This window comes from Siphateles boraxobius, unplaced genomic scaffold (assembly GCF_051911475.1).
Source record: "Siphateles boraxobius isolate OS27281-9 unplaced genomic scaffold, OSU_SipBor_1 8, whole genome shotgun sequence".
Lineage (NCBI taxonomy): Eukaryota > Metazoa > Chordata > Actinopteri > Cypriniformes > Leuciscidae > Siphateles > Siphateles boraxobius.
The window spans coordinates 13630586-13651753 of NW_027509208.1; the positions used below are offsets into that span (position 1 = coordinate 13630586).

The 21168-nt window shown below is 35.0% G+C and overlaps 2 protein-coding genes across 3 annotated transcripts in view; one reads left to right on the forward strand and one right to left on the reverse strand.

The window, feature by feature from the left end:
• Positions 1 to 125: 125 nt before the first annotated feature.
• atraid (all-trans retinoic acid-induced differentiation factor) lies at positions 126 to 2916 on the reverse strand. Its single transcript, XM_077219751.1, has 7 exons — positions 2794 to 2916; positions 2501 to 2628; positions 2313 to 2381; positions 2146 to 2217; positions 1337 to 1458; positions 1158 to 1258; positions 126 to 1074 (listed from the first exon to the last, which is right to left on the reverse strand). The coding sequence occupies exons 1-7, from the start codon at positions 2896 to 2898 to the stop codon at positions 970 to 972; spliced, it is 702 nt and encodes a 233-aa protein (XP_077075866.1). The 5' UTR covers positions 2899 to 2916; the 3' UTR covers positions 126 to 969.
• Positions 2917 to 4037: 1121 nt separating this feature from the next.
• snx17 (sorting nexin 17) overlaps positions 4038 to 21168 on the forward strand; it is a 30540-nt gene continuing 13409 nt past the window's right edge. Inside the window, exons 1-5 of one of the 2 annotated variants that reach the window (XM_077219756.1) lie at positions 4038 to 4816; positions 9658 to 9732; positions 11211 to 11328; positions 13657 to 13721; positions 16912 to 17022. In XM_077219756.1, the coding sequence (XP_077075871.1) occupies positions 4757 to 4816; positions 9658 to 9732; positions 11211 to 11328; positions 13657 to 13721; positions 16912 to 17022 (429 nt within the window). In that variant the 5' untranslated portion in view covers positions 4038 to 4756. The remainder of the gene's footprint in view (positions 4817 to 9657; positions 9733 to 11210; positions 11329 to 13656; positions 13722 to 16911; positions 17023 to 21168) is intronic. The other variant, XM_077219757.1, reaches the window with a different exon arrangement.

The following is a 21168-nucleotide window of genomic DNA, read 5'->3' on the forward strand; positions in this document are numbered from 1 at the left end:
ATAGATGTGAATAGGGAAAAGGAACATGGTGCAAATGTAAGACCATGCAAAAGCCGAAGATAAGGGGTTTGGTTTGTATTACAAAACCTTGAAAAGGCTACAGAAAAGTTAATTTGGATACACTGTTGTTTGCCGATTCTTTTGTGACAAGTCTTTAATATTTGGTACTGGTTTACCGAGGTACATGCTGAATTCCTCTACAAAATACTACATTGAAAGAAATGAGATTTGCATAATGTAACATGTAGAGTCAGTATTATACTAATAGTGTTTACCTATATTAATATCATATTAGCAGATGAAACCGACTCCCTTTACTCTGCCAAAAAGGAAAAGCATGCAGTTTTAGAGGTTAAATGGTTATCGGTTAGTATCTAACATGACATCTGTAAACAGCAGGATGTGGCAGTAACAATATAATTTTTTTCACAAATTATAACAGTCCAATGACATCCATTTCCCCCTCCCTTGTAAAATGAAAGCACTTTAAATATCTTTGGAATCAAAATAAGTTTGTTTTCAAGCAACACAAAATATTTGTCCTTAAAATATGTCAGTGCTTCACTTCTGTCAGAAATGTGGCCGCCCTCCAAAGACAATCAGCAAGGTCAGTCAATGGTCAGTTTTCCCTTTACAGACCAGTCTTTTAAAGGCTGTGAAAATGTCAGTATTCACTGAAAGATGTTATAAAATGTACAAATAAAAAGGTTTAAGGACCTTGAGGGTCAAATGAAAGTGAAAGTTTAAAACAAACAAATAGTGCATTAAGTTATTTAAAAAAAAAAAAGAAAGAATGGCATGCAAACCTGCTTTTGACAAGTTTAAAATACAAGAAACTAAAATGTTCATCCGATGGTTAAGCTTCCAGTGTATGAAACTGTTCTCATCTCTTGCATCATTTTCAATAAGTTTGATGCATTTTGTGGCATGTGCACCTTTGTCACTCCAACAGTCACTTTTCTTTAAAATTCAAGTGGTCTCGACCTTTCGTCTTTGAGTGAACCAGAGTAACGATGAAACCACAACTGTTGATCCGGTGAGTATCCCAATCACCGTACCTATGGGAAACTCTCCCTGCAATTGAGAACAAAATAATCAACATGCGCAATAAAGGAGTGATGGCCAACCAGTTAAGGATGATTTGTCAGGGGTCTCACCTGTCTCATGCACTTGTATCCGTGGAAATTATGGAGACAACCACACTCAAAGAACCCTGGACCATATGGGCTGCAGAATGAGTTTTCAGGGCAATTCCAGGCTGAAGAGACAAACAACATTCAATAAATACATTGAAAGATATTTTAAAGATTGAGATCCCAGTTTAATGATAACTTACGCATCAGTGCTGTCTGATTGCAAACATTTTTCTGTCCTTCGCAGATTCTGGCATTGTTTTTCACTTCAACCGTCTCCCATGATGCATTGCCCCCCGGACACTCCAGTTTTGAGGGTAGTAATCTAAGTAAAGATGTGTCAAGTCACTTTGTTATCTTAAATAAGGGATTTTCAATCTTGTAGATGCCATGGACCCCCAAATATCATCGTCCTTGTATGAGGGACCCCCATCCTAAAATGTACATGTTTTCATGTATAAAGACCCAATTTATACTGTGAAATTTTAATATAAATGTGTAAAATATTATTTGGAAAATATTTAGATTTTATTACTTACAATATTTTTTTCCACCGACTACTATATATATATAATACTACTACACTGTACTGTTAGATGTATTGTTCATTTCATTTATTCATTTATTTCAGGCAATGGTACAGAAGTACAAGGCAAACAAAATATTTCTAAGTCATACGGTGCAAAACAAACATATAGTATTAAACTATGACGAGCGAAATCTGCCTGAAAGGGAGTGGGCAGAAGACACTTATTTAATCCCACCCCGAAATAATTTAAATAAATTATTTAAATATTTGAATTATTTATTTAAATATTTTATGTATTTATTTTAATTATTTAAGTCTTTTATTATTTAATTACTTTATTTTTGTTGTATATTTGTTACACTTTTTTTCTGGATTTGTCCACTGACCCCAAGCTCTGGCCCCATGGGCGTCCTCAGACCTCAGTAAGAAAACCCATGGATTTAATGTTATGAACTTGATATACTGTGCTCATGCATAACTTACAATTGGGTAAGATGGCTGAAACCCTGAAATACGAAATCGCTCAGATTGGTGATCGGGTTGTTGGAGAGATCTCTGTGTAAATACAGTTCAATATCGTTTAGATATTGCAATTAATGCTGAACAAGACACATGCACAGATTATTAATAAAACCTGATCTTCTACGTACATTATGACTGCTGTGAATGAATTATACAGGTGCTCTACATGACTGATAGAGCAGTTTGACAGATCCAACCTAAAACAGGATAAAGATAATCGTATACAGATAGATTTACAAATAGGATAGGCTTTATATATATACATACACATATATTCACTTTAAAAAAAAAGTGGAATACAATAAAGTTTTCCTACCCTATAATAGTGTCTATATTGCTGGAATTATTTTCAAAACAGCAGCGTCCTTTAATCTGGCCTTTTTTTAGGCAGAAATCCCAGACAGGACTGTCTTGTCGTACAGTCCCTTCGCACATTTGACATAACTATCGAAAATAGGTGAAAGCTTTCAAAATATTAAAGAACAACATGCGTGCATAAAATGTGTTTACAATGAGTTTTACTTTACAACATGATGACAACAATAGCATAGTTTCATTATAATCATTTCGCTGTACAACTGTGTTGCAATCATTAGTCGATCGTCTCACCTGTACATCAATATCCTGACTGTCGACATATGCATTGAATAAAACAAATAAAACAGTACATAAATACACAGTAGATACCGCATATGTCGTAATGTTAGCTGTCATTTTCGCCAAAAAACAAAGTCATGTGACATGATGATCATGTGACGTTCAAGGGCCGCGACCCCATTCATGACATCAAGGCGGCGCAAATATTTTGCATTTCTCATTGTAATATTTTGATAGAGACGAAAAGCTTACAAAACACTGGAGTTTTTACATAATTCACTTTGTTGTACTGATATAGATCCTTGTCGCCATACCTCCAATATAAGTTCAGCCAAAGTACATTTATTCAGTCTGGATATTTATTGAAAGGCACTGATGACTTTATAAACAGTAGGCCTGCAGGCATACACCCCCTGTTATTATTTTTTTTAATTTATGTTTAATTAACTATTATCTAACATAGAAATAGTCTAGTATAAAATGTAAGCATTTTTAGGCTACAATGCATGTCTGTATCCCCTTTAAATTGTTTTTTTTGAATGTCTCAACTCAGAGGTAAGATTCTATAAAATTGTGATAACATAGGCTATGGACCGGATAGACTAGGCAGGAAGACAAATAATCTCATTCGCTTGTCCCAATTTTAAGTGCCTTTGTCAAGCTTAATCATTCAACACTGTTATCAAAGTTACTGTTAGATAAGATGATCACAAAAAAAATCTTTCATTTAGGCTATGTGAATTATAGGCTACACAATTAATTACAAAACAACATGGTTCTAAACTACTATAGTGCCCCGTGGAGTTACAAGCTAATAAATATTTTTTAAAACTTTATTTTGTTATGCAATGTTTGCTGTAAAACTGCAAAAATCAGACAATTTTTTTTTATATCTCTATATATAAACCCAATTGAGAAGCTTTTTTTTTTACTTCAAAAATTACTTCAGAATTCAGACCATATATTCGTGGAATTGTAGAATACCTCAGGTCACCAAGATTTTTTAACCAACTATCATTAAGCCAATATTTAAATATCAGTTTATTCCGTTTAACTGCGCGCTATTGCTTATTGTATCACAAAGCCATTTAAGCCTATTTAAATGTTTAACTTAATATTGAGTGTAAACAATTTAAACCAGAATTAAATATAAGTTTACATCGTTAGGGGAAAATTGTTTTCTACAAACTACGCTTGAAACATGTTCATGCCAAAGGACCTCGAATGAACGTTTTTACGCAGTAACACCCCCGGCTAAAGAATAATGGTTTGATCCAGACTGTTGCAATGCTTCGGGAGCGCGCAGATACATATTGAATACATTAAAGCAGACAGACAGAGTTGCCTGGAAGAAGGTTTCGCTATAATGTAGACTTATAGTGTTCTTCCTACCGCCCTAACAAGTGCGAGCACTGTGTCGGCATCTCGAAATGCACCCTGCGACAAACAATTTCCTAATTTGTTTCCTCTCCATATTCGTTCGTATGTAGCCTATCAATGTAGGCTGTAGAAACCGCGGAGCACCTTTACGTGGATTAATCTGGAAAGTTAATTGGATCGTGGGCCTCCCGACGACACTTCGGTGTTTTGCAGACTCGCTTCCCACATTCTTTTACAGTGCGCGAGGAAGTGAGAGGACAGATTTGGCGATAAATTGCCGACAATGAACGTGGAATTACCTCCAGTTGCAACATCATGGCTGCTGCTTAGATGTTTATTGAAAAAGTTCAGCCCTGAACATAAGGAAAGTTTTTTTTAAGTAATCCACTTCGCGAAAAATAACTTTTCTGGCATAATTCGACCCAGGATTGGATTGGACTGGACTGGACTGATCAGAGCGAGTGTAACGTTAGCTCGCCGTCATTCAGTTTGGTCCCTGCGTGACAGCAAACCAACACCGAGATCTTTCCGTGAACCTTCTCTCCCTTAACAGCATTTTCAGCTTCGTCAGAGACGTGTAATCTTACTGTAGAAAATGCATTTCTCCATCCCCGAGACGGAGGTCCGATCCGATGAAAACGGATCTACATATGTGGTAAGTGTACTGGAGGTCAAATAAGCGATGCGTCAAGATTTTACTTGGAGACACCGACGAATAGTGTTGTTTTGAATTTGTTTTGAACGAATCTTTTAAGCGAACGAATCTTCTGCTGACTGACTTGAACGTTCATTCAGTTGTCATATGAGTCATTGTCGTGTCAACAACAATTATTTGTTATAATTTAACAGACTAAGGAAGTAAAATGTGTTTGTTTAGGTTATTGTTATTATTTTTCTATTTGACAGAATATGGAGGCAATTATATATCTGCTTTGTTTTCATTGGATGGAAAAATTATGCTTAAACAGTGACACTCTTTCAGAAATCTCTTAGTAGATTTGTAAATGCAATTTTTTTAAATGAAAAATAACGACCTCTTTAAGTTGTAGAAGACTCTGTGTTTATAAACGAATCGGTTGAGTAAGAGATTCAATGACTAAAAACATTTGCCACCACATCCTTGCATAATGATTACCTGCAAAAAAAGCACCGCTGAACGAATCTGAATGCAACTTTGTAGTGAACAGATGGATTAATAAAACTCTTCAAAATCTACATTACTCAAAACTTAGTAGATATTAATATTCATGTCTGTTGTTTAGAAGACATAAAGGAGACTTAAAAACGTGTCTGTGAAACCAAATGACTTAGTGAATAACAAAAAGGGCACAAAGACCAGTATTGCATTGAAGGTGCCATCAGTTTGGGAAGCTTTGTCACTTTCTCTGTATTCTATTTGAATGGTCATTCATAGTTGTGTGAATTAAATTTCACAAAATGTCTCAGTTCTTCTGGCTTCTCTCCCTAAGCCATATGCAGTGCAAGATTGCCATTTATTTCAGCATAAGTTATTCAGTAAGTGGAATAGCTGGCTCACTGCTCTGAAGACATGACACTTCATTTATCTATGCTGTAGCCTGTCCACAACAGACAGCTTCAGTGTTGCCAGATCTCGCGAGACGAATAAGCAACCAGGCCCGTGAAAACAAGCCCAAAACAAGCGACTTTTTCTCATAGACAGTAAAAGGCCTTTTTCTACGGAGCCCCCTAGGATGTGGGGAAGAGAAAAATAAATAAACTGTGTGCACGGTTTTACAATCCGTGGGGACGGATAGTTTTAAACTGTGGGTACAGATTGTCAATTTACATACATGTGGACATATTGGTAAACTGTGCCCAGTTTTGTAAAACTGTGCACACTGTACAGTTTATTTTTCTTCTGTAATGAAGCTTGGCTGTCCATCTAGTGAAAAATGTTGGTACTGCGGCCCAATAAAATCTTACTGAAAGCTCATTTTTTTGAGATATCAACCTAAAATTTGGAACACAACTTCTTCAGAATTTTGGCTTACATTTTCTTGCAATTTTAGAGTAAAATATATTTTGTAATATATATATATATTTTATATAAAATATAAATAATTATATTTTTACATTGTTAATTTTCATAAACTCAAACTTGTATAACTTTTTTCTGTTTCGCTTGCATAATTTCATAATACTTCACTTCAACAATAATCTGGCAAATGTCTTCTTTAAAACAAGACCAACCATAGGTCTATATTCCAAAGCATTCTTGAATTACAACCATTTAAGTTATTTTCATGTCTATGCGAAAAAAGGGGGAGTGACAGTTAAAGGGTTAAACGATATTAAACTATAATATCTATATCTAGAATATCTAAAATATAATTAATATATAAAAACTCTCCTATAGTCCAGTCATCATCAGTCGCGACTCGCACGTATTTTCATTTAAACGTCACTCACTGACGTTTTCCTAACAAGAAAAAAAAACGATTGCCCTGCTCTGCCTCTGATTGGCCAGTACTCATTGCCATCTGGGTCAGAGCCAATTAGAAGCAGGATGTGGGTGGGAAAAAACTCTGTATAGGGAAAGGGGAGAGACAGAGGGAACAGGCAAGACAAACTCCTACGTTTAAATAACAGAAAATATCTGCTTGACAACGAGCTGAGAACAAGCCCAAATAAGCAACTACACTTTCGGAACAAGCCCAAAAATACCGCGACCCGCGACTACCAATATTTGTTAGCGACTTTACAGAAAAACAAGCCCAAAGTCGCTTATAATAAGCGGACTTGGCAACACTGGACAGCTTCAGCTTCAGCTCCTGAGGTTACATCTGTAGTGTACTCCTGAACTGTTGATTGATTACAAAGCGTATTCTGTTCAAGGACAGACACCGCAAATCTTCTCGTAGATGTCTGCAGTTGTGCTCTCTTTAGCCACCAAATTATTTTAATAAAGGGTGAGATATATGAGCTCTACTGTGCTCTCAGTACACCTAAAACGCCTCCATGAATGAATCATTCCTAACAGATTGATTGCAAAAGTTGTTAGTGTCCTTCTGTGACAGTGATTCAGAGAGTTTCTCTGTCATAGAGACACAGACGGTCAGTAATGTTCTCAAAAGATGAGTGTTTCAAGGCCACTGAGAGTTAAATTGGCCAGATGTGTGATTCACACTCACCTTTTAATGCTCTTATGTTTCTTTCACTTTCTTGATGACTAGATAGGCTTGTTGTTTTGCACAATTTTAAGTGTCTTATAGATTTAGACTAGTTCACCCAGCTCAGTGATATATATATTTATACACTATCATAGTTTTTATAAATATTTTAAATTAGTTCATTACACTCATTTTGTTATGTACGTTTGCCATTTTATTTTTTATATTTCTAAATGGTTTTAGTTTTAATTTGAATTTTTCAGTTAGTGATTTTAGTACTCAACCTTATTTCAGGGCAACATTTCAAAGTTTTCTTTTAAAATATTTATATTTTATTTTATTTCAGCTTTATTTTATTGAACAAATGTTTTAATAGTTTTCATTTTAGTAAACAATAACAACACCGACCCTGCTCAAATTTCTCAAGTCAACTCAAACTGATTTAAAACTTGAGAACGAGTGCTTTCATGAATGGAGGTTGTTTTCTTCAGACTTCTAAAGCGTAATGTTGTCTTTATCTAAATAAGGCAGGAAGTTGTGTAGTATACTTTGGAGCTGTTTATGTCACAAAATATGCATACTTTGCAGAAGAGCCACAAAATGAGTGGGCTGTGTTTTAAATGGCACGCTTCCTTTTCAAACAAAAGGATAAAAAAAGTATGATGGTTTTTACTTCCTGAAGACATGCATACTCAATCTTCCTTATTTTGTTTTGGAGACATGTAAGGGCATGGCAGTTTCATCCTACCTCTATTAGACTTGTTCCAGCTTTGATATCTTTGGTGACTTGCATGTATGAGTTGTGTAGCAGAGCTTTGCTTTCAATAATTGGGTCATACCATCTCGTACGCATTCGTTGGGGTCTTTTTGATGGCGCTGAATGCATGTTCATTATGTGATGTCAGTTGAGACCATTCTTATAGTTTGTCACGATAAGATGGAGAACATTACACCGCAACCTCCTGTCCTGAAACAAACTAAAATGAAGTCAAATATTTTTGAAGCACAACAACCACACGGTATTGTATGTAACTAACTTGGTTTGATTGCAGATCCTAAAGGCCACACAATCCACAAGAATGGCTCAAGAAATGTTTTTTTTTCTGTATTCACTCTACCTAAAACCTAGTGTCTTTGAAACAACACTCTTCATATCCGTACCACACATTTTGGTTTGTGTCTAGTTGATACATTGCATGTTTTCTGTAATTTAAGTAAAAGTTCAGTCTTTTTTTACTCCATAAATAACAATGGGCCATCATCTCAACACCTAAAGATGTGCAAAATGATGAGTAGTCAAAACAACAGCAAATCAGGAAGTTAGACAATAGTGCAAAGTCCCTCAATTTTATAAACACAGGCGTTTCAGATGAGACAAAAAAGAAAAGGCTCAATAATCGGTTTAGATACTACTTTTTTTGTGGAAAGGCTAAAAGAATACTAAGGCACCACCATTAAAAACTAAGCGACTACATAATTTACACAGTTTTTTTATTTCAGCGTCAAAATATTTCACTTAAGAATTAATTTAATAATTTGACATTTCAAAGTGAAGAATATATATATATATATATATATATATATATATATATATATTTTTTTTTTTTTTTTTTTAAATAATGCACATGGTTAAATCAGCTTGTGGTTATTGATGGGCCTTTCAAAATATTCATGAATAGGCCTATTTATCGAGTGTTTCTTTTTATAATGTACCCCTTTACAAATTAAAAAGTTTGGGGTCACAAAGATTTATTTTTTTCAAAAAGGAAGAAATTAGACTTCTATTCAGTAAAGATGCATTAAATTGATCAGAAGTGACAGTAAAGAGGACATGAACCATGTTGAAAAAAAAAAAATCCTTTTCAAATAAATCCTGTTTCTATTCATCAAAGAATCCTGGAAAACAATTATCATAATTTTCACAAAAATATTAAGCAGCACAACTTATTTCAACATTAGTTATAAAAAGAAATGTTTCTTGAGCAGAAAATCAGCACATTAGAATGATTTCTGAAGGATCATGTGACACTGAAAACTAAAGTAATGATGTTGAAAATTCTGCTTTGCCATCACAGGAATGAATTATATATTTTAAATATTTTTAAATAAAAAAACTGTTATTTTAACTTGTAATATAAAATATTTCACAATATTGCATTTTTACTGTATTTTTAATCAAACAAATGCAGATTTCTTTCAAAAACATACAAAACAAACAATCTTACCGACTCTTTTGTTCATAGAATCTATAAGTGAAAACCTTCCTGTAGTTATTGATGAGCCTTAAAGTTTATTCATGAATATGTATTGAGTGTTCATTTTTATAATGTATATAAAGACTAACTAACTTTTCTTCCTTCTTCAGGCTTACAATATCCATGTGAATGGTGTCTTGCATTGTCGAGTACGTTACAGTCAACTCCTGGGCCTCCATGAACAGGTGAACGCACACATCAAGAAAACACAATATTTAAACAACTAGTCACGAATCACTGGCTGTAAAATCATCCAATTAATAAGTCAGTGCTGTCTGAGATTGTCAAATATATTCTGAAAATGTACCCTTTCACTGAAATTGAGGAAATTAAACATAATGAGAAATTATAGACATAGTAGCTATTATAGCATATTGGTTTAATTCAAATAGATTCTTATGTTCATTGGGATTTAATGTGATTAGTCACTTGGTCTCCTGGATGGAGAGCCAGTGAAATGATTTGTAGATATTTAAATCTAAACTTCAAAGACCGAGAACCACTCATATTTCATTAAACTTTTAATCATTGTATTAAGCGTGATTTATAAAGTAACTAACTGAAGTGAAAGTGAAACTGTTGCATATATAATGTTGAGCTTGATTGAAGAGGATCATTTTTGATTATATACATGTGTGAAAATGGATTGTTGTGATGTTGCATGAATAGTTTTCTGAATTTAATTTAATTAATTCAGTTTTCTATGTGAGGCAGGGTACATGACATCTATTTCAGCACTATTCAGACAGGATTATTTTTAAAGATATTTTGATTAATGTATAGTTATAATTAATAGTGGATGTCTGTTCAATTTTGTAGTGATTTGGACGTGATCTCTGTTAGCCAAAAAACGTCAGTAATTTGCTTCATACTAATATTTACTGAGGTTGTGTGAGAAAAACACAGGCATGTTTGTTTTGGATTGGATTGAGATCACACTTGTGAAACACAAATTTACGTCTCATCCAAATAGTGAAGTGGTACAGCTGTGAGCATATTCACCAGTATTGAAGAGGTCAGACATATTCCAAATATTTGGAAGTGAGGCATCATTTTCGGAAAAGGATCTGCCTATTACCTTTCTTACACCTACCAATTTCACAAACTCTGTTTTTCCTCATGAATGAAAAAGAACTTCAGTGATCTCACCATTAAGATCGTGTTGTGTTGTTTCAAAGCTGCTGTTGCTAGGTAACAGGGCGTTGAGGGCCTAGTCAGATCATACGTGGTCATATGATGCAATCCGTAGAGGCTGTCACGGTGTGAGGCTTGAAGTTAACCCTTAAAATGGACCTCTAATATTATCTAATCAAAAATGAAAATTTTTATTTAGTTTCAGCTATATTTCAAGTAGTGAACACTGTTTTAGTTTTTGTTTTAGTTAACGATTGATTACTAGTCAACATTGATTGATAGATATTTTTTTCTTTCTTGTGCCATTGAATAAAATGCCAATGATACAGATGGAACAACAGCAGGCATGATTTTAGTAGATGCTGTGAAGTGTAAACAGATTTATTAGTGTGATGCCTGAGAGACCCACAGTCAGCCTGCTGGAGTCTCAGCGGTCAAGGGCAGGCAGTGTTCAGTCTCATTTGTCCTCTCAGAATAACTAAATGTTCTGTTTTCAGATTTAAAATGAACCTCTCCCTCTGTTTTTCAGATAAAAAAAGAATATGGAAATAATGTGGTGCCGGCTTTTCCACCAAAGAAGATCTTCACTCTCACACCGGCTGAAGTCGATCAGAGGAGAGAACAGCTAGAGAAGTACATGCAAGCTGGTAAGAAAAACATCCTTTTACCTGAAAAGTTCTCAACCAAAATTATCTTTGTGACTTGTGGTCCATTTGGTTTATCTTTGAGCTCATCTAAATGCTATTGTACTCCTAAAATGTACAAAATTAATTTAACAGATATACACTACCGTTCACTAGTTTAGGGTTGGTGAGATTTAATTTTTTAATCTTCTGCTCACCAAGGTTGCATTTATTTAATAAAAACAGTTTAAATGTTAATATTGTGAAATAAACATTTTTTCTTTTAATATTTTAAAATTCCTTTGATGGCAATTGAATTTTCAGCATCATTACTTCATACTTCAGTGTAACATGATTCTTCAGAAATCATTCTAATATACTGAAAAAAATTTGTTTTATTGCAAATGTTAAAAAAACTGTTGTGCTACATAATATTTTTTGTGGAAAATGTAATTGATAAGTAAAAGTTCAAAAGAAAAGTTCATTCTGCATTTATTAAATCTTTTGAAACATCATACATTTCTTTTACAGTCACTTTTGAATCATTTTAAAGCGTCCTTGTTGAATAAAAGTATTACTTCTTTCAAGGAAAAAAACAAACAAACAAACAAACTTTTTAACAGTAGTAAAGGCATTTAAAATGTTGATGACTCATCCTGCACTGCACAGATTTTTGTCTATCGAATGCTCGATATAATGCGACTGCAAGTTGCAAGCCACGACTCATGGCTGTGATTTAAGCCTGTTGGCTATTAAATAAAACACCCAAACTCCCTGTTTCAACTGGAAATGTCAACACATTATAGAAAACTTGTTTGTCAGCCTTAATCCTTCGTATGTGGTTTTGTCTTGATATTTCTGCTCTTCCTGAAGAGGATGGAGCTTGTTATAATGTTCTGAGTCATTCCTGAAAACATCAGGCACACTACATGAAAGGGAGCTATCAATATTGTACAGCGTTTAAGAATTTTGCCATGCATGTCATTTAACAAGTTATAGGTGAGGTTTTCTGAACACAAAAGGAAATCAGCAGTGCTGGCAGCACCAAGAGCCGTTTGCTCTAATCCATTCCAGCACTGGCACTATCCATCGAACAAGCTAAGCCTTGTTGAGCTTATTTGCGAGCAGTCTGGAGCTGCTCTTGGCTGGGGCTCACCACAGTTACATCACTGAGAAACATGGTTATGGAAAATTAACCGACACAAACACACAAGCTGTTCAGAGTGAATATTTCGTTAGTTTGTGCAAATGTTTTGCGGTTGTTTGCTCGTGTGCTATATTTGAAGTAAAAGTAAACAGTATAGTTTATGTTGGTCAGTTAGCCTCCAGCATCTTTTTTTCCACAAAACTCAGGTTATTATCAGCCAGGACCCATGGTGGTATTTTCAAAGAAAAAGTATGCATTGTATTTTCAGATTAGTTTGAGTTAACGTGATTTTTGATAAATGAATTTTGAAACATTGAGTTTTACGTTATAGTTCAGTTAAGACGAAACACAAGACTAGGAAAGTTGGTTTAAAATATTACCTCAAGGAGGTACACAAAAAATACTCTGACAATCAATCGGCAAACTTTTCCATACAAAATTTGTACCTTGAAATTTTTGAAGTACAGACCAACCACTTATCTATTACTTTGATTAAAACACTGGCCTTGTGCTCAATTGGAACTGACGTGTTCAATTTGTTTAAGTGAATTGGTTGGGAGGTTTGTTTTGATGAGCTTGTTAAAACAAATTGATGATTTGAGTGATGAAGCCCTTGCACTGCTTTTTATGGGTGCTTTTTGATAGTGAGATATTAGTACCGTTCAAAAGTTTGGGGTTGGTAAATTGTTTAAAGATTTTTGAAAGAATTCTCTTATGCTCTCGACTCACGAGGCTGAATTTCCAGCATCATTACTCCAGAAATCAGTATTATGTTGAGCTGGTGCTCAAGAAACATTTATTATTATTATTATCAATGTTGAAAACTATTTTGTGGAAACTGATACTTTTTTCATGATTCTTTGATTAATAGAATGTTCAAAAGAATAGTAATTATAAATAAATGGAAATGGATGTCTATAATAGATATCTAAATTAATAATGTAAAAGCCTTTACTGTCACTTTTGAGAAATGTAATGCATCCCTGCTCTGAATTAAAGGAGTAATTTCTTTAAAAAAAATCAATCTTACTGACCCCAATGATAGTATAAATGTTTAATTTATTCATTATGTATGTTTCCATAGCATGCTATTCTGATATGAGAGTATAATAGTAAGAACAATTACCCCATAAGTAGATTCAGTTTATTTAACTACATTTTTATATTAGCTTTAAACCTTTAATGATGAGCTTTTCTCCCTGCAGTGCGTCAGGACCCCATTCTGGGATCCAGCGAGGTGTTCAACAGCTTTTTGAGAAAAGCTCAACAGGTAAAATTTCTGTATTATGTTTGTTTATTAGAAGTGTTTATTATAATTAGAAAATTAATTATCATAATTGTAAATAAAGAAGTTTAAATGCTCTTATTTGATATATTGTAAATATAGGCTACATATGAAAACTTTTTGTAAGGTTTACAGATCCAGAACCTATAATGAATAAAATGATTATTGGTAATTGTCGCATGATTGTCCACTTAAGCATTTCAGAGGGGTTCCTTCAAAATATAACTGAATTAGGTTTCCCTTTCCATGGTCAAAATGTTTAGGCCATTTTGCTATTAGCTTCTCTATTTGAATAATTTTTGATATGTCTTTAAATTTTATGGTGTCTAAATACAGATGTGACATAGTTGCCTGTCATAAACCTTATAGGGTTTGTCCACCCAAAACCTAAAATTAATCTATATGAATTTAGTCAAAATTTTCTGAAGTGAATGGATTGCTTTAAATGATCAACAGATAAAAAGGAGTTTTTTATTTACTTATAAAAATTGATCATCGAACATGAACAGAAGCTCAACCGAACCTGCTTGACACGCTAGAACTAAGCTCAATGGTTCGTGCTAAAGCTCAAACTTGCTGCGTAAAACGAGAATAAACCTCATTGGTTCTTGCTGAAGCTCAAACGTGCTGAGTAACACGAGATTAAACCTCATTGGTTCTTGATGAAGCTCAAACGTGCTGCGTAACACAAGATTAAACCTCATTGGTTCTTGCTGAAGCTCAAACGTGCTGCGTAACACGAGATTAAACCTCATTGGTTCTTGCTGAAGCTCAAACGTGCTGCGTAACACGAGATTAAACCTCATTGGTTCTTGCTGAAGCTCAAACGTGCAGCGTAACACGAGATTAAACCTCATTGGTTCTTGCTGAAGCTCAAACGTGCTGCGTAACACGAGATTAAACCTCATTGGTTCTTGCTGAAGCTCAAACGTGTTGCGTAACACAAGATTAAACCTCATTGGTTCTTGCTGAAGCTCAAACGTGCTGCGTAACATGAGATTAAACCTCATTGGTTCTTGCTAAAGCTCAAACTTGCCGCGTAACACGAGATTAAACCTCATTGGTTCTTGCTGAAGCTCAAACGTGCTGCGTAACATGAGATTAAACCTCATTGGTTCTTGCTAAAGCTCAAACGTGCTGCGTAACACGAGATTAAACCTCATTGGTTCTTGCTGAAGCTCAAACGTGCTGCGTGACACGAGATTAAACCTCATTGGTTCTTGCTGAAGCTCAAACGTGCTGCGTGACACGATTAAACCTCATTGGTTCTTGCTGAAGCTCAAACGTGCTGCGTAACACGAGATTAAACCTCATTGGTTCTCACGCCAAGCAAGCATAATTGAGCTTCCGTTTACCACCACTGATGTGTACGTTGATAAATGTTTATATGTGAATAAAAACCTAAATTAAATGTGTTAATCCATCATATAAAGTGATCAAGTGTCTTCTGAAAATTTGGACTCAACCTCAATTCCTATGGATTCGGTGTATGATCTTTTTATGAACTTTTTGAAGTGTCAAAGTGGTAGTTGCGTAGCTGCCAATGGAAGAACAGAAAGCTCTCAGATTTCATCAAAATGTTCTTAATTTGTGTTTCGAAGATGAACAAAGGTCTTACGTGAACAAAATGAAGGTGAGTAATTGACAGAATTTTCATTTTTGGGTGAACTAACCCTTTGAGAATTTCCTCTACCTCTCCCATTAATGCTCAGAATTCAAAACGCTGTAAAAAAAAATATAAAAAGCCTAGTCATCCAGTATAAGAATTAAATATTGGTGGGTCTGATATATCTCATTTCCTCCTTAAGATATCATCATGTGTGCTGAATGAAGAACCGGTTTATGTTCCTCTCTGTTCACTTCCTTACATTCAAGTACCATTCTGTACTACATTTGTTGCCTGAATCACATAGGTTGCATTCATTCTTTGGGAATTTCATCTCCCAGCCCATATAGATTTTTGGTAATTTTGCAGTCAGATCCCGTTGGTCCCCCAGCTGCACATCAGAGAGCAGTCTGCAGAAACAGAATAAGAGATTAGAATTGGCCTTGCGTTTTGATTTTTTCAAATCTCTGTAAAGATCAGCTGCTGGCTCTGAGACCCTTTGCCTCAGTGGGAGATGAAACATGCAGGAAGAGAAGAAAAAAAAAGAAAAGAAAAAAAGATGAATTTGCAAGAAGTGAAAGATAGAACAGTGAGAGAACAGTGTTTTTTTTTTAATCCATAAAAACTGTGTGCTGTAGTCAGCACTGTAGTGTTTTGACCCTTGTGGCTTTGTGTTTAATTCCAATATCTTATTATCAAATCACCAGTCCTATCTAACCACCTATATATTGCGATAAGCCTGAATCTATACAGTAAATCACAGAGAAATCAAATAATTACATTTCATCTAAAATGAAAACGCCCCCATGACATGTAAGCTGGAATACAGAGGAAATGAAACTGCTCTGTGTCAAATGGTGTGATTAATATTACCAGTACTGCATGTTCATCAAATACTCTGAGATCAGCTGAACAGGAAGCATCAGAAGTTGAGTTAGAGTTCAGCACAGGGTATTTCAGCAAAGCTTTTTTTTTTAAATTATTGCTACCTGACTACAGAAAACAGAGAAAAATGGCCATTCAGTCAGTTCCACTGTAGTGCCGAACCCTAGTCACATGTGCTTTACATTGTTGCAGCACATCTCTTTCCAATCTGACAGTTTCTGTCTCTATGAAGCCCCTCCTTTTGAAAAGCGCAATGTGCTCTGATTGGTCGACTGGATCAGTGTGTCGTTATCTGTCAACCTCTTCGAGCATGTTCTGGAAATGTTGTGTCCCTTACCATAACCGTGTTAGATCTGGGGTAAAAACAGTGTCTCTTGGACATGGGCCACAACACACTACTAATGCAACTCAACCAGGCCTTGTCCCCGTTATTTTGTGCATACCTTGGGTGGGAATATTGTTATGTACATTCACTGAAGAAAACTACAAGACTGCAATCGAGGTGTTTCAGGGAGTTCAGAAACAGTTCTCACTAATATAGAGAATAACTACCTTTGGAGTGGACTTTTTAACTTTGCAGACCGTTTTAATGCTCAAACAGCAACATTACACAATAAAGAAAGTTGAAACTGTAATAAAGTTCAAAGACTTTTTAAAGAGCATCACCGTTTTACTCTACCACAGGAGACCCAGCAGATCCCCACTGAGGAGGTGCAGCTAGAAATCTACCTGTCCAATGGCCAGAAGGTCAAAGTCAACATCCTCACATCTGACCAGACCGAAGATGTTCTGGAGGTGAGAATGTTGTTTTGTAACTGTTTCCAAAGCACACATCTGATTCATGTTCTCAAAGCAAATTATCACTGCCAGGTTTATGCCTTTATGTGGATAGTAATTTCTTTCTTCACACCTTCATTGTAATAGTGAGAAAAAGCGGCATTTCCACAGAAATTACCCGGAACAATTTGTCCCAGGAACTTCATTCCCCCCAGACTTGTTGTGGTCTGTGTTTCCATCGCCGTCTAAAGTACCGTTAAGATTAGGCACATTAGTCCAGTGACGAAGGACTGCGTGCGATTTGCCAGTTCCGCGCCCAAGTCATACCCCCGAAAGTAAAAAAAATTCCTCGCGTGCAGGGACTTTCTGAGGTACAAAAGTTTTACCCGGACCTTCATTTAGACCCTGGTCCCTGCAGTCAAAACACACAGAGTACCACCCCAAAGTCCCTAGTTCCTGTGGAAAGTTCCTGCAGTGGAAACGTGGCTTAACATGAATATACTGTACACTCATGTTCATTCATGTCTTGTTACAATAATAAACTCATATGGTCACATACATAAAAACAGGACATAGACACTTTTCTGATTTAACAAGTAAAGAATTTATATTTGTTAGGACTTTCAAAGGGAACACAATTCAATTTGTTTATTGCTCAACAATAGGTATAGTCTTATGATACAAACCAAACTAATAATGTTTTTTCCAGCTTTTATTGGGGATGTCTTTGTAAAGAAAATGTAACATTTTATTTAAAAAATTCAATTTATATGTTTGAAAAATGTATTATGATAAAAATATTTGAAATAATTTCAAAATACATAATTATTTCAAATAATGTGTTGATGATACATTTAAAAAACTAAATGTTTAAATTTTAAATTCAACATTTTAAATTTAAAGTGGGGCAAAAGTTGCAAATTTGCGTTTCTGCGAATGAGATCAGAAAAGAGCACCACAATTTGCCTGTTTGTACATTGTCTTTATGCACACCTTGGTTAAAAAAATGTTGGGGTTACTTTTCAGTAAGGAAGACATTTATGTATTGTTATGTATGTATTTATGTATTTCGGTTTCAAATAAATTTCAGCAAGAAATGTTTGAGCACTAAATCATCATATAAGAAAGATTTCTGAAAACGGCTATTTTAAATTGTAATAATATTTCACAATATTACTATTTTTACTGTAATTTTGATCAAATAAACGCAGCCTTGGTGAGCGTAAGAGACTTTTACTTTGATATATTTGGCAGACACATCCAAAGTGACTTACTGTACATTACATTCAAGGTACACATTTTTTGATCAGTTCAGCATTCCCTGGGAATTGTAGCCATGACCATGAAACTTACTGTTTAAGCTATAGAAATGTTTCTTTCAAAACATTAAAAATAATCTTGCTGACCCTAAACTTTTGGTAGCATATGTATGCACATATAGTCTACTGTAAGTGTAATCAACACAGACTAAACCCAGTAATTATGTTTATTATTTCTTTGGAATGCATTAAAGGTGCATTGTGTAATATTTCTGAGGATCTATTGACAGAAATGCAATATAAGATCTAGGGCTGCAACTAACGATTATTTTGATAATCGATTAATCGGACGATTATTTTTTCGATTAATCGATTAATCGGATAGAAATTAAATTAGATTTTTTTCATTATAACTAAATAAAACCGTAAATCAGGGTATTTATGTGTAAAAGTGTACTTTAAAAAGTGCAAAAGCCACACATTGAGTTTTACTAATATCAATATTTGCATTGTTTTTAATGATAATTGCTGATGGCAAGTTGACAAACATGATTATTGTTAAAAAAATGATATCCAACATATTATGTTTTAACACAATTTTTGTCAAAACAAATTTACACAGACATGTTGTTCAGATGTGAATATCTGAACTAAAAACAAACTAAAAACATCTAAAATATATAATTCATTTAATTTTTATTTAAAATTAATTATATATAAGGAATATAAGGATAAAGAATATAATATATATTATATATAATATATAAAAGAATAATATAAGGATAAATTGATTAAATAAATATAGAAAGACTGAAAACAATTGTGTGAACGTAGAGCCGCAGTAGATCGCGTTTGAAAAACAATTAAAACTTAGTAGACAAATGCTATAAAAAGAGAACGGAATGGAGGTAACGTTACTCAGCAAGCTAACAGGCTTGAGTAAAGGACAGGAGAAATTGTGCATTAGTGCACAAGCATTCGCTGAAAACCATGGAGTACAGTGACTAAAAAACAATATTTTACTGCTGCTGTTATTAACTGCCTTTATATTTAGTGCTTCGCTTTGTAAAGACCGTTTTAATTTAACCTATTTCGGCGGTAGCGCTATTTTAATACATCACTTACGTTGCGAGCGAACTGATTGCGCAACCTGATGCTCGAGACAAAATACAGACATCCCAAGATCCCGGAAGTCCCGGGAGTCTCCCGCATATTGATTGCGGCTCCCTGATGCCCGCGAATTAGTTCAAACTCCCGAAATCGCGCAAGCGAGACAGAAGAGACTGCTCCAAACCGTGTAGCGCGCGCGCTCGGCAGAGCGCCTGAGGGAGAGAGACCTTGCGTGTGTGTGCGTACCAGTAAACGCTCCCCGTGACGTAAGCAGACCAACTAATCGATAATGACATTCGTTGACAACGATTTTCATAATCGATTATAATCGATTTTATCGATTAGTTGTTGCAGCCCTAATAAGATCCATAACTATGTTTTCAGTGGTGTATAAAGACCTTGCATAATGAACCGTTATGTTTTTATTACCTTCGAATGAGACATTTATATCTCCATAACCACGGGCACCCCCTTCTATGGAGGTCGACATATATTGTGTCGTCATGTTTCTACCGTAGCCGACAGCGAACAAACAGCGTTACAGAGCTTGTTTCGTCACTACCTTGAAAAAGAAGTTTTCAGTGGTGTAATAAAGACCGTACTTAATGAACCGTTATATTTGTATTAACTTAGAATGAGCAGTTTCTATCTACATACACCGCGGGTTCCCTTACATTGAAATGCGGCGACATGTTTCTACAGTAGCCCTAAACGGTCAAACGCGTTTCGTTACTACATGCAAGGAAGCAAGCTTAGTTCAGCGAATAAAACACTGACACAATGAGGAACAAGTAACAATAATATTTGCAATAACATAGTTTTACTGAATAATTAAGTAAACATCAGTTCTTAATTTATCCTTGTAAAGAAACCTCATTGCTGAACATACTCTCTGCTGTCTCAGACAATGACATATTTTCCTGTCGGCCACCGTAACTTTTGTTGCTTGCAATTCGTAACCTCACCTCTAGATGCCGCTAAAAATCACACACTGCACCTTTAACTAGAAAGGCAAATAAATATGCGATTTAATCACTATTTAAATTAATAGACAATTCTTATAAAGTCTTTGTTGTTCCTTTTTAATGCAATTGAATATTAATAATATTGTGCTGTACAAGTCTTAGTCTGTAAAATAAAAAAACATCTTGTGTTTTTTCACTGATTCTTAACTTAGACCTGCTCTCCAATCAGTGTAACACATATTACAGCTTAAGTCTTAAGGGCTTTGAGAAGCTCTTTGTGGAGCATAGCTTTCCCACTTGCACCACACAGAGCCATAGCTGATACAAGCTCACATTAAAATGCCCCCTGCACCCATATGCAGCACGCACTGCTCTCCGCTGTGCTATTCAACCACAGCAATGGCCCTAAGTACCCTTTAGCACCTGATGGAAGTGAGAAAGTCAAGTGTTGTGCATAAAACATGGCCTAAATGTAGTGAAGAGTAACTTGATCATGGGACCCCCTTGGGTGTAATGTTTAACACTTGAGCGCACAACACTCCTGTAAAAGAAAACACTGAGGAAAGTTTTAACACGAGAAAATCTTGTATGTTTCAAAAATTCCATATCATTTAATATGGAATTATAAAATAGAATATGAATTCTACAGTAGTAAAAAACAAAACACTTTGAAAGCATGGTAACATAGCAAGGGCATTTTACTCGTCTATTCTAAATTCACATACACGCATAATTTATCAAGATTGTGTGTTTTGTCTATGAATACATTTGCATGTCTTGTGAAAAGGTTTAGTCTCTTCTCTTGTGGTTAATAATAAGCGCTGTGTAGA

What these genes read in the sequence shown, in the direction of transcription:
- atraid (XM_077219751.1), bottom strand. Translation starts at nt 2,898, where the DNA reads ATGACAGCTAACATTACGACATATGCGGTATCTACTGTGTATTTATGT. An exon ending in GTCAGGATATTGATGTACAG is followed by an intron (nt 2,629 to 2,793) that starts GTGAGACGATCG and finishes TATTTTCGATAG; the next exon opens with TTATGTCAAATGTGCGAAGG. An exon ending in TCATTCACAGCAGTCATAAT is followed by an intron (nt 2,218 to 2,312) that starts GTACGTAGAAGA and finishes GTATTTACACAG; the next exon opens with AGATCTCTCCAACAACCCGA.